Source organism: Lates calcarifer, unplaced genomic scaffold (assembly GCF_001640805.2).
Source record: "Lates calcarifer isolate ASB-BC8 unplaced genomic scaffold, TLL_Latcal_v3 _unitig_1631_quiver_445, whole genome shotgun sequence".
In the NCBI taxonomy this organism is placed as follows: domain Eukaryota; kingdom Metazoa; phylum Chordata; class Actinopteri; family Centropomidae; genus Lates; species Lates calcarifer.
Window position 1 is genome coordinate 188,522 of NW_026115660.1, and position 14,010 is coordinate 202,531.

The 14,010-nt window shown below is 42.3% G+C and overlaps 2 protein-coding genes across 3 annotated transcripts in view; one reads left to right on the top strand and one right to left on the bottom strand.

The window, feature by feature from the left end:
- Nucleotides 1-14,010, top strand: part of dynlrb1 (dynein, light chain, roadblock-type 1) — a 231,357-nt gene that overhangs the window by 153,434 nt on the left and 63,913 nt on the right. The gene's annotated exons all lie outside the window — the stretch shown is intronic.
- si:dkey-49n23.1 (semaphorin-3D) overlaps nt 1-14,010 on the bottom strand; it is a 69,604-nt gene that overhangs the window by 3,144 nt on the left and 52,450 nt on the right. Inside the window, 12 exon segments of the mRNA XM_018686360.2 lie at nt 620-684; nt 2,206-2,363; nt 2,862-2,903; nt 4,248-4,336; nt 8,469-8,691; nt 10,148-10,292; nt 11,092-11,161; nt 11,684-11,798; nt 11,885-12,027; nt 12,118-12,246; nt 13,612-13,675; nt 13,677-13,703. Coding sequence (XP_018541876.1) covers nt 620-684; nt 2,206-2,363; nt 2,862-2,903; nt 4,248-4,336; nt 8,469-8,691; nt 10,148-10,292; nt 11,092-11,161; nt 11,684-11,798; nt 11,885-12,027; nt 12,118-12,246; nt 13,612-13,675; nt 13,677-13,703 — 1,270 coding nt within the window.

Below are 14,010 nucleotides of genomic sequence, written 5' to 3' on the forward strand. Positions count from 1 at the left end.
GTGAGGGACTTCTGCACTAAAAAGACTGTGTTAATACCCTCTTTATTTGTTTAACTGAACCAGTCGAAGCCTCATATTACCTTCAGATAAACTTTGGAATTTATTTCTAACTCGAAATGAGGACTGTGGATTTGATCTCTTAAACTAGAGGCACATTAGGAAGAGATCTTAAATATCTTAAGAAAAGCAAAAGCAAAGACTTGAAATAGTGAATCTATCCTTTAAGTCTGGAATTTCTGGATGAGTACAAACTTGAGAAAAAGTCTGTTAGATGATAAATCTCTACATCTCTACAACATTCAACACCAGGACTGGTTAATCCACGTTTATTTGAGTGAATAAATATGAACAGGTATTCACTCGCTGCCGTGAGAATCAAACACAGTCAGGGATTTATGCAGATCTCTTATGGAGCCAGCAGCCAGACAGCTAAACCACTGTTTCATCCCTGTGGTGGTACTTCCAAATACATTATCAATCAAACAGAGTGTATATGTAAGTGGAAATCCTCTGTTTCTAAGTACATACCAACCACACCGGTCGTCCATTATATAACTGACGACAGGAAACGATGTAAAACAGAGACAGTTCATTCGTATCAGGTGACGGAAATCCTTACCGTCCTCTGTGACTGGGCACTGACTCCAGGGGTCTCCATACTTTACATCCTGCCTCCGTGCCCGCCTAACACACACACACACACACACACACACACACACACACACACACACACACACACACAGGGTTTAGAATATGTTGTGTGCACCGTGTTACCTTCTAAAGAAACGTCTGGAACACTTGCTTTTAGCCGAACTTAAAGGGACACACCGACTGATCTTAAACATTAAATCCAGTTTACTCTACCTGCAACATCTCCTGCAGGTCTGGAGGAGCTTTGTTAAGTCTGAGAAAATAACCCTAGAGCACAACCTGGAGGTTTACAGAGACATGGTGTTTATCAGGCACTGCAGCTGTGTCGTGTTGCATTGATGGAACTGAAGGATTCAGTTCTTTAAGGAGCAAGGTTCACAGTCGCAGCAACTCAATTTTGTAAAAGTGCTCCGAAAATGTGGGAAAATCTGATCATCACGGTGAACAGCTTCCCTGTTTAATGTAATATAACTATAATTAGCTTCCTGGACCTGAAACAATGCATGGAAACACAGGAAATGAGCTCTCGACCGCGTTGTACACCGGCACAGCAGTAGAACAGAAGGAAATAACTGTTCAATCAGAGTGAGTATGTAAATTACAATCTTTACAGTTACAAACTTTATTTACTGTCATCACATCTCTTATACTTGTTTCATGCCATCTTACTGGTTTTTTCTCATTTTATTACTCAAGAATGAATTAGTTATTTTATTCCACTGCACTATAATGAACAAAAACATGCTGAAGACATTAATAATGTAGGTCACTGTGACTGAAGTGTGTGTGCACTAACGTAGACAGTAGACTCATCAGTTAAACAGCAGCTGACAGCAGCAGATAATGTAGCTGCCTTTAGATAAAACTGTATAACAGTGTTAAATCCTCCTCCTCACTGTTGTTACTGGGCTTCTGCCGCCTCCTCAGGGTGAAAATATGAAGCTACTGAGATTATGAATGAGAAACACGGAGCAAGAAAAGGCTATGAAAATACAGAATGTTGTTTCAGCCATTGTAAAGAGTGTTGTCATGTCTCCTTCTCCTTCTAGGTCGACCTCTGTCTGTCGTTTTCTGACCCTGCTTCCCTTCTCTGCCCACCCCCTCCTTTCTTTGCTTTATGTCCTTCAGACTGTAGCGTATCTGAAGGTCTCCCCTCTCCTCCTCCTCTCCTTCAACAACCCTCACTCTTTCTTTTCTCCATTAGTCCTCACATTTCTATTCTTATTTTCTCAACTGAAATTCTCTCTGCTCTTCAGACGATGATGAGTTTCTTTCTCTCACCTGCTGTTTTCTCTTTCTCTCCCTTTAAGTGACATCAAATCTAAAGCACAACCACTAATTTTACCAGTTACTGAGTTTTAATTGTTTTGTTTGAACTGAGCATGGTGAAGGTGAGGTTAAACCAGGAGACCTGGGTAAGTTTGACATAACCAGATATTTCAGTCTGAACCAAAGTGGTGGACTGACCAATCACAGAGCTCTTCAGTGAGGCTAGAAAAACAAAACTCATCTCCTAATGACAGCCATGTCTGACAACCCTCCCTCCCTCTCTACCTCTTGCTGGTGGGGAAGTATCTGGAGCAGGTCTGTCCGTCCCAGGAGCAGTAGGGGTCTCTGGCCAGGCAGCACTCAGCACAGTCGCTCCCGTATAACTCACACCTCTGGAGCCCCAGCTGGGCCACGCCGAGCTCGCTGGACACATACAGCTGTTGCTGTGGACGAGAGGGAGGGAAGGGAGGGAAAGAAATGTATCACATCACATACCACTGTTAAAAAAGAGAGAGGGAGATGAAAAAGAACAACTTTCTGTCCAGGTATATCAACAAAAACATGAACTCAGTTTGTCCAGTTTTATTTTCCTTTTACTAGACTTCTAAACCCAAGACATCTGTGAAATGTCACTGCTGAAAATCCACTTATTTATGTCAAATATAGTTTTATCTGTAGTTAACACGTTAAATGATTTATGCAGAACCTAATGGGACACTTAATAATAGTCTTCCTGAATCAATAGTCAATCACAGTTACTCTCACAATGAAATACAGGAATCTCCTCATCTGAATGAACCAGTTTTCAATAAAGCTGTAAGTGGCCTGCTTAATCAAAGAAGGTCCTTAGATCTGATATGATCTGTGTTTCTCTTGTAAAGCTTTTCTGAAAAAAGACAAATACAAAGACAGACACACAAAGACACCACAGTTGGACCTACTCTCTTGGTCGACAGCTCCATGCTCAGGATGGGAGAGGGACTCTGAGGGATAAAACGGAAAACGCTGCATTAGACAGACACACAAAGCATTTATACAGTACATCTATAGATGTTTATGATCAACAAGGTAACAGATGTGATTAGTTTATCACGCTACAGGTGACAGAAATCAGTTAATTTGAAAAACAATGAATAAACATGAATTGCTTCTTGTTGGTTTTCATACTGTGATGCTGAATCAAGGAAAACACCTTAAAACACTGATTTTTAGCTGTTTATATGCATGAATAGAGGGGCAGCTTATATGACTGACACACTGATCTTTAACAATCTGATACTTCAGCCTCACAGAGGTTGAAGAATGTCTCAGTTATGCTAAATGCTGCGACCTGGCACTAAAGGTCAGGGCAGCTCCTGAGATTAGAAATCCAGTGAGTCTGTTTCTTCCTCAGAGAGCTAAATTATCCCACAGCTCCGTTCCTCTGGCTCACGGTCTTGCTTCAGAGCATCATAAAGAGACTCAGTGACCCCTGACCGCTCTGAGTGGAGGGGTCAAACTGAAGCAGGAGATAAAGGAGACTCAGGATACGTTAGAGAGCAGGAGAACGATACAGTGATCTGGTGATCCTGTGTCCTGTCACAGCCAACTACCCGACCCACCTCCAATTTGAAACCCAGTCAGGGTGAAAACCGGCTTTCTTCGGTGCGACCCGTCCTTCAGAGCAGAAAACTATGAAATAAACACTGCAGTTTACAGTCAGTGCCAGCTGCTTCACCCCGTGTGTCTAGTGGAAATGGATTAGTTCCTGTTTTAATCTCAGTTATAAATAAACAGACAATGTGCATCTGGTATCCTGTTTGTTTGTGGCTGTGTTTTCAGTCTTTCTTCCTTCCCTTCACCTGTGCTCTGTTTTATTTCCTCTCTTCATTTTCTCCTTATTTTCCTCCTCATCCTTTGCTCCTTTGTGCTTTTCCCATTTTTGTTGCCTCTGTTTTTGACTTTTCTCTCGTCTTTTCTGTTCTCCTCACTTCCCCAGCTCCTCTATCCTTGTCTTTTTCATTTGTTTATTTACATAGAGGACCTTGGGAAATATGTGCCCTGCTATCTGTTTTTCTGTTTAGTGGAGTTATTCCAGACAAATATGTTCCAATGGAAAACTACACGCGAGGCCTCACGCAGCTCATCACATGGTGCAGAGCTGGCAGATGGGCACCGAGCGAGAGACACCAACACGAGCTCAGATTTTAGCCATAAATGTCCCGAGTAGCTACGATGGCCGGAACAACAACCAACAGAAAAACACTTCACACAAGTGCACTTCATGTAAGAGGTCACACTTTGTGAGAAGCTGTGATTCATAAACTTTACTGACAGCTGTATCTCACCTGGAAGACAGTCAGTTCCTCTAGAATGATCTCCTCTGTGTCCCCGTTGTCTTTGACGACAGACACTGCCTTCACCACCTTCCCATCATCTGCAGAATAACAGAACATTTACTGACGTGTCAACACACTGGTGCAAACACAGAATCTGTTCACCCTGCTCTAATGCATTACAAAACCTTTATTTCACTCACACCTAGCTTTCTGAACTCTGATTTAAATTCTATTTACAACACAAATGCTTTAACTTTGAAAAACTAATTAAGCTGACCTGTAGACGTCAGAATCTACTTTCTATCTGACGAGAGAAACAGAAACACTTGACTTTAAGTATCCATATTTAGCATTTGCATATAACATTTTAGTGTTTATCAATGCACTGTTATTCATTATGTGTTTATACAGCTGTTAACACTTATATCTGCTCACAACTACATTATTTATTCAATGGTTATAAACTCTGAATAGAGGCACTTAAGATAAAGTGTTACCTGAAAAACAACTTTCAAACTAAGAAGTGACTGAAGAATTCATCATATCAACAGTTGCTGTTCTACACACAAACTTAGACACATAAAACTTAATGTAGGTTCTTTGCAAATGATATGTTTTGATTTTAAGAAACCAACTGAAATAAAAAGTGATCTAATGGAAGTTCAATAGAAAAACAGAAATGTAACAAGGTGCCCTTAGTTTAACACCAGATACGCTGTGTCAAGGAAAATAAACGTGAATCTCCTGAACTTTACAACAGTTGGCCAGGCTGAGGAAAATATTCCTTCTCTGAAGAATGGGAAATGTGGTCGATGAGATTTTAATGATTCAGTGGTTAAATTAATGACCTGCAGGTTTCCTCCTCCTGCTGATTCTCTGGCTCACGCTGCGAGCAACACGTTTCAGAAACAATAATATTTGCTGGTTTAAATGGTTTACAATTCCCTTTACTCTGAAAAACTCAGTATTTCCACTGAGGGGTGAGCTTTACATCAGTTTCATGATGAACAGTATTTTCTTCTGGCTACAAACATCATTTTCGTTTATCCAGTTTCGTCCCTGCTGAGGTTCATCACAGCACAGTTTGTATTGGCATATCGGATTTTTCTGCTCATCTTTCAATGTCCTGTTCAGAGCTGAGCAAAGTGCAGCTGCATGTCTGAATTTCCACTAAGTCGTGACCAACACATCAATAAGTCGCTCAGGTACAATCTACAAACATCGTTCACTTGACTTAAAGACATAAAGTTGTTGCTTGAGAATGTAAAAATATAAAATATAAGATGGAACCTCTGAGTCCTAAACAACAGACACAGTGAAGGATATCTGTTGTTTGTTTGTTTCAAAGATAAAATAATGAAGAAATTAAAAGCGACCAAAGAGGTCACTAAACATTCTTAAACCGTTGCCATGGTAACACGGGATACATCCTACAGCGGTAACCTTGGTAACAGTGGGATCCTGAAACTAAATGCACACAAGGTGAGAAACATCAGGGAGGATTTATGAGACGACCACTACACACCACTACACACTGAAACCACACACTGTTCACAAGCACATTCACATCACACACAGGCGCACAAAGCAGCTCACAGAGACACAATGCACACGTTTACACATCAACGTACAGAAAGGCAGACATTCCAATACAACAACTGCAGGCACACACACACACACACACACACACACACACACACACACACATAATGTCAGGATGCTCCCAGGGAACCTCATAAACCTCAGACCTCACTGTGGGAAACCTCCTCTGAATGTGTGTGTTTGCAGCTGTATGTGAGTACCAGACTATGTGTGTGTGTGTGTGTGTGTGTGTGTGTGTGTTTATGCATGTGTGCGTCTACAGATGAGTCTGTCAAACAAGCCTACTCTACAGGGACTAATGCTGTCTGTGGTCGTCAGAGACCTTTGTTTTGACCCAGTACGGCAAAATAAATCAGCAGTGAAGCTCCAGGCTGAAACGTTTGACAGAGATGATCTGCTTTAAAATCTGTCCTTATATATATCATATACAACTGTATTAAACTGTATTAAATGACTGTTGTAATTACTAACCAAGTTCTGTTACCAGTGGAGACTGAGACTCAGTGAGTCACATGAGTTTAATATTTTATCCTCAGAGGTAAAGTTAAAGTTAATCAATAATATGAAAGTAACTGAAGCTCCAGGCTGCAGTTGTACCAGCGTGAAGTCCACGAAGTTTCCACAGCTGAATTATAATTTGCAGAATTCATGGATCTGATCCACCTGCAAACAAGACACACATCTGTCTTCTCTCAGTTTTATCATTTCTGTTCAAACTAAAGTTTCAAAAATGTGATGATAAGAATTTTAAGAACATGGCTCCACATGTATTTAAGTGGGAGTGTTATCACATCTCCAGGTGCAGCCATTATTCACAGACAGCTGAAGGTTAAATTACTGCACAGTGATAAAGGATGAGGCCGACAGTGTTCTACACTGTTAATGTCAATAAATCCTATTATCTCTGATTCCTCGGAGCCATTGTTTCCAAAAACCATCAAAAACTCATCAGTGAGCCACACTGCTGCACTGGGAGACATTTCCTTCATCACCATGAACACACACACTGTAGCTTACTTTGACTCACTCACACACACCATCCTGCTGCACCAAATCCTCACCAGAGTACTGAACATGGATCACTCCATTTTTACATGTGTTAAAAATAATGTCCAGCTGTTTGAGGAGATTACTGAGCCGTCCTCAGTACACCTTGTGGAGAGAACACACCTTTGTTCTACACTAATATTTAATTACTTACTAATTCCATGTGTATCATAGACTTAACACAGATTACTGAGTGTGTGATTTGGCATTATGTTATAACAAGTTTAGTAACATGAACATAAAGTCCCTGAAATATCATGTTGGAGAATTAAGGAATGTAAAATAATTTGCTGCAAGACATGAGAGTACAGGAGAAATGTCACCATGTGGAGTTAAAGCAGTAATATTACATGGGACATGCACTTACAACAAGCCACTTCTCAAGTCAATGCATGACCTCAGAGCGAACTGCAGACTTTTCAAAAGCATATTTTACTCTTAGAATAAACCACCTTGACGTAAGCACGTGGCCAAGCAGAATGATGTATAATAAAGGGACATTATCCAGTCTTAGGAACAACAGCAACAAAAAAATCATCGATCAGAGAAGAGGACGAGTGGAATCATCATCCTGGTCGAGCTCTGAGAAAATCAGAGCACTTGAAAGAGCAGAAAGAGCATTTATCAGGCAGGTAAATGTGCAGTTGATGGGGAGATGAGAGATGTTAGAGAGGAATCCACTTAGAGGAGACGTATGGAGCCATCTGAGCACCTCTGGCCCCTCAGCCTGTCAGCAGCAGTTAAATAACCTCCACCATTTATCACACACACACAGCCATTCCCTGACAAACACACACACAGGACCACAACTACCTACATACAACAGCAGGGGTTTTATGAACACACACACACAAAACGCAGACACACTCAGGAACCCAGTCACCCTGTGAGGTGTTGCTTTGGGATGAAACAGTAAACTCTCCACGCTCCACCTTCAGAGGAGCTTTAAAGAGATAATGAATGAACACAGGACGTTTACACAAAACAACTGAGCCACTCTCAGTAAATCATACACACCATTTTAATGAAGTGCTGGTTAAAATGTGAAACAGTGGAAAGATGTTTCGACTCATTTGTTTCTTGTGGGGAACTTTGTTTGTTTCTACTTGAACCTGTGTGTTCAGTTTGTGCCTCTCATACACAGCATCACCTTTATGTTCCTTAAGCAGGAAAATATAATGAAGTGACTCATTTGTTTCACCAGAGGCAGAGGGAACATGTGATTTTAGATGTTTGTCGTTTCCACCCTCTCATTTGTCTGAAGATAAATTCGTCCTCTGCTCACAGTTTCATCAGCGTTAACCCTCGCTCAGTCGGAGTTCTTTTAAATCCCTTTACATTTTTAGAAGAAAGCCTTCGTCAGCCTTTACTTCCACATCATCCTGTATATTTTCTTTTTTATTGCTCTGTCTTGCACTTTGATCTGTTTTTCTTTGCCTTACAACAACTTTGTGGAGAAAATTCTCAAACAAATGAAGCTTATTATGATTTGAAATAAATCTTGTCTTCTTTATTCTCTCTCCTTCTCTGTTACTCTTCGTTCCTAAACTCCTACTTTTCCCTCTAACTCCTCCTCCTCACCTGTGCCCAGGTGTAAGACGTCGTAAGGTCCATCCTCAGCATCCACTCTGTCCACTACCACCCTCTTTAACATGTAGGGAGCGGTGACCTGGGTCAATATGGGTCTGCCGCCCAGAGGCAGGACCGGCTCCCACATCAGCTGATGCTGCCGCATGAAGCTCACCACCTCGTCTGGGAAATCCTTGGTGGACTTGTGGAGAGCATCGTAGGTCTCACTGGGACACTGGACGACAAGCAGAGCAGTATTAGGAGGAAAAAGGTGAGAGGCTGCACATCAGCAAACAAGACTGTCAGACATCAGTGTGACTTATATTCACATGTAATCACATCACCACTAACCTGGGACTATGAGTTACATGTAGATCAGTCAGTAATGATGGGAACCACTGCACTATTTAGACTGATTATAGGCAAACAGCACGATCTGAAGTAAGAACTCAAACAGTCAGCATTTGTTTTAGTTTTTACTTTTAGTTTTTTTTGGCCTTTCAGATTCACAAGTTCTCTTTTTTCCACACACTCCATCTAAGTGCACTTTGAGTATATTCCCACTTAAACAATCAAGGACAAGAACTGGACCAGAATCCTCTGCAATTTCCAGAAAAATCACAAAAGGACAAAGAAAAAATCAGCAGGAGATGAACAGATGACAGAGAGAGGAGGAAGGGGAGGAAATGAAAGGGAGGAGAGGAAGGCTGGTTTGAAAAAATGACTTTCAGATCGTGTCAAAGTACATGTTGATTTGTAGAGTCAGAAGTTTCCCTTGATGAAAGGAGAACAAGAGAAAGATGGAAAGAGGTGAAACAGAGATCAGTAGAGAGACAGCAGACATGCTGAGATGAAATGAGCTGAATTAGAGAATATTCTGGACAAGTCAACAACATGGAGGCCATGTCTTTCTGTGCAGGATGTGTGTGTGTGTGTGTGTGTGTGTGTGTGTGTGTGTGTGTGTGTGTGTGTGTGTGTGCAGTGAGTCAGTGGTCAGAGGTTGTGACCACAGCATCTCTGTGACTGTTTCATTTTGCTCTTAATCATTCTGCCCAACCCAAACCTCTCCCCCCTCCACACACACACACACACACACACACACACACACACACACTGACCTCTTCTGCAATCAACTGCATGATACAAACCTGCTCCACAGAGAGGTGAATTCCCCGGCAGGGAGGGTGAAATAACACCTGACACACTAAAACACTAAAACCTCGGCCTTCCTGACAACTTGAAGTTTCCCAGAGGAGTTCACAGCTGAGGTGTTAAATCACCGGAGGTTAACTCACAGCTCCATCAGCTTGTTTTCATTACATGTCTTATGTGTGTTTGTCTGATCGCACAGGAAATTCTTAGTTATTCACACAAACATGAATACCATCCTGTCATCAATATTTATTACAATAAAAACATCAAATATATTTTGTCTCTCCTCTGACATCCTCTGAGGTAAAGACTGAATAATCCACTCACTTCTCTGTAAACTATTTTCATCTGATCTGTTTGTTCCAGAGAAGAAGCTGCTGCACACTTTGTCTTTGTATGATACGGTCGAACGCACCCTGTTCACTGCTGTTTTCACCTTCTCATCCTCTCTGGTCTGAACCTGTCTGTATGTGAGTTGTAAAGGTCACACACTGACCTGCAGGACAAAAACAAACCAGCGTTTCTGGTTGTGTACTTACAGTCCCAGGTCTTGGATATGGGATGCGGCCTTTGTACTCCACCCAGCGATAGTCAGGACCTTCTTTATGGGCAAACGGTCCGTTGAAAGCTGCACGGATGGACGCCATGGAGTAGACACACACTGCTGAACCATGAAAGATGGAGCTGTGGGAGAGAGAGTGTGTGTGTTGGTTACAACAGAAAGGTGCAGTCAGAAAGGTGGAGGGCCTGAGGGACAGAGGGTTTGAAGAGGCACGGTAAAAGCAAGGGAATAAAAGTGGAGACGAATAAAGGAAGGATTGAGAGAGAGAGAAAAAACAGAGGGGTTAAGAGTAAAAGGAGGAGAGGGACGACGAGAAAAGAACCAATTTATTCTCAATAATCAAGAAGCAGAGCCAGAAAACAGAAGGATAAAAGAGGAGGGAGGAGAGGAGGGAGGGATGAGGAGGAGAGGTGGGAGTGCTGTTACACGCCTGGGTTACAATAACACACCCAGCTGGGCCTCTTCACCTTTGACCCTGACACCCACCCACACTCGACCTCTTCCACACCGCTGGGCGTGCACGTGCCAGCCCGGCTGTGAGCGTGCACGTTAATGACGGGAAAGTCCTCCACTGCTCTGCTGCTCCGCTCACCATCAATTACTGTCAGAAATCAGTGTTTGTTTCCAAGGCAAAAACATCAGGCTATGTTACTGAAATAAACACTGCATATAAAGAGAAATAAAAGGGAAAAAAGACATGACTGCTAATGAAAAATAATAAAAACAGGTTGACCATATCAACTTAAAAGATGATGATATGTCAGTGTTGTGTTCGCAGCTTGTTTCTGTTGTACCCCAAGTGGACAAAACGTCAGGTGTTAATGAGGTTAAATAAACTTTACTGCTAAACACCTGAACTCCAGTCCAGACAAGTTCTAGACAAGTGTTACTGAAATGACTGTATGATGAGTGTATTCTCACCTGGACGTGCTGAAGACGCCGTAGATGGTGGGATTTTGTGGGTCCTTGGTCTCCAGAACAAAGATGTCCTCTGAAAAAAACAGTCACAGCATTAAAATTCAATGAATGTGAATCCAGTCATTCTCTCAGAATCTAAATACATGTCAGTGAGATCGTGCACTTTGAAACCTACGGCACATGAAAAGGTGTGATACAAATAAAGTAGAATAATAACTGTGAGTACTTTGTTTGTTCCACATTGCTGTGAACTGAAGTTCTTCATTAAATAAAAGTAATATTTAAATAAAATTTGCCAAATGAGAACAACACTATATTCAGAGAGAGACTGCAGCTCAGTAAATTGGGAATGATTTCAAAAGGCGTGAGGTGAGAAGAGACAAGGGAGGAGAAGAGAGGGAAGGAAAGGAGGGGACATTTTATTCATTTCTTCCTTGTCCTCTTCTCAAAGTTCAGAGAGAGGGAGATAAAGTAAGAAAATAAACAGGAGGGAGAAACTATCAAAGATCTATTCCAGAGAGGTCAAATAAGAAAAGGAGGGTGGTGAGGAGGCAGGCAGAGAGGAAGGAAAAGGAGGGAAGGGAACGAGTGTTACCTAGCTCATCAAACTGTGTGTCGACTCCGGACGGTCCGGGAACAGAACAGACCAGTCTGGCTTTGAGGAAGGTGGTCCAGCGATTGATCAGACTCCTCTTCCCCCCTACGTCATTCTGGATCGAGACAGAGAGGAGAAGATAAGGTGGAGGAGAGAGAAGGGAAGCAAACACACACTGTGTATCTGTCAGTGTGTTTCTACCTTGCAGACTCGAGCCACACGACTGTACACCCTCCTGTCCCACTGTCCAGCCTCCACCGCCCTCTCCTTGAAGAAGAAGTAAACCTTGTCGTCGTCCGGACTGTGAGTGTCAGGGATGGAGAAGGAGCCCACAAACTCCGGCTCTGAGGAGGAGACAGGACACAGTTAACTCTCTGTGTCTGTGCGAGGCCGGAGGAGTAGAAGCACTGACTGCACAGACTGGAGCTTCTTACCGTTGAGCCAGTTTTGGTCGTAGGCCTCAGTGCGGATGTAATGCTGACTGCTGCCCTGGACTGTGGTACGGAAGATGGCAGCGTTTGCTCCCATGAAGTCCACTGAGGTACCTGCATAAAGTTCACCATCTGGGAACAAACAGCAACAAATGACACACTATGTGAAAATCCCCTCTCACCACAGCCATGTTTGCATTAAACACAGCAATGTGAAATTTATCTTCCCACTGAGACAGATTACATGTGTTGACCAATGCAGAGGCTGTTGCAACATTCACAGCTGTTTGATCTGTTTCACTCCATATTTCTACTTTCACATACAGTAAACTGGTGTTAAAACATCCAACAACACAGAACATATTCCTCCTGAGACATCTGAACATGGTCAGTTACAGAACATATGTTGACTGTAAACAGCCCCAAAGCCTCCGAGGCTGTTCCTCATTACCTGTACAGTGACTCAGCAGCAGCTTTTTAAAATTCTACTTAGAGTTCCAGTGAAAAACACTGAGTAAAAGCTGTGAACATCTTAAATCCTGTAACTACATGATGTGATATTTAATATTATGTAGGAGACTGTGTTTTTCTGAGGAAGCTGCAACATATTTAACATCCACAGCCCAACAAGGACACATTCAAATCGCTTGTTTTATATGAGCAATGAGCAGTTCTCACATTAGAGAAGCTGGTTACTTGTGTTGAGTTAAAACGGCTGCAGATACAGACCTGACAGATTAGTTGGTGTGGATCTGGTTAACGAGGTGAATCCAGGATTTTTCCTAAACATTTGTGAGACATATTCTGACGTCTTCATCAATTTCTCAGGAAATAATTGATGGATGTTGATTTGGATCAATGTATCAGTGGTGCTGAGATCTATGAGTTTGCACAGTTTGGTGTGGAGCTGTACAGACAGACAGAGCTATGTGCTCTACTGAGTGCCACTGTCGTTCTGATCTAAAACTGACAAAACAACTCTTTGTGACTCCCCATATATCTGCCTTTTGATTCTACATGTTTTCAAACATCAGAAACTTCATTTCACAGTAAAATCACTTCATGTCTTTCTGAGCCTTTTGAAAATCTCTAATTATTACAGATGTGTTTGCTGCTGGAGGTCGTCACGAGAACAATGATCAGATTCAGAAACTCAGTTTGAAAACTTGGAGCTGATTTTATGGGAGTTCTTTGTCTAAAGGTTCCAAATGTAGATGATGTGTTTTATGTCTGTAATGTCGCATGGGGGCAACAGTTGACGTCAGCGTGTGAAATAAGTGGAGCAGACCACACACACCACGGCTGAATGGATGATCTGCAGCGAGGAATGAGACAGCAGCAGGATTGTACGCTGAAGGACATTAGTGTCACCAGAGTATGAATACAGCTGTTAGAGAGCAACAGAAAAAGATTTAATACGTCCACACGTGCGTCTGTGTGTGTGTGTGTGTGTGTGTGTGTGTGTGTGTGGGTGGGTGGACAGCGGATGACACTCACCAGTCAGTCTAGCAGTGAAGGGCTCTCTGGGACTGAAGGGACATTTTCCTCTGCCGGACTCCACTGTGGGGAGACAACACGAACAACGGCCCCTGGGGGGGGGGGGGGGGGGGGGGACCACACAGAAACACAGAATGACAGATTAACAAAAGGGCAAAGAGGAAACTGATTCTCTGATGGCCTTCCTCCAGTATGACTGTTTATTATCAGTGCAACACTGAGGGACTGACTCTAAAAGACTGACACCAAGAAGATCAGTTATCATTGATGTAAACTTCTGATGGGACTTGCTGTTACTGTAGCTGCACTGGAAATACAAACACACGCACAGAAAACTAAAATGGTTTATGTTAAACAATAGTTCTGAGTGGATCTGTCCTTTAAAATGTGTTTTTTTGT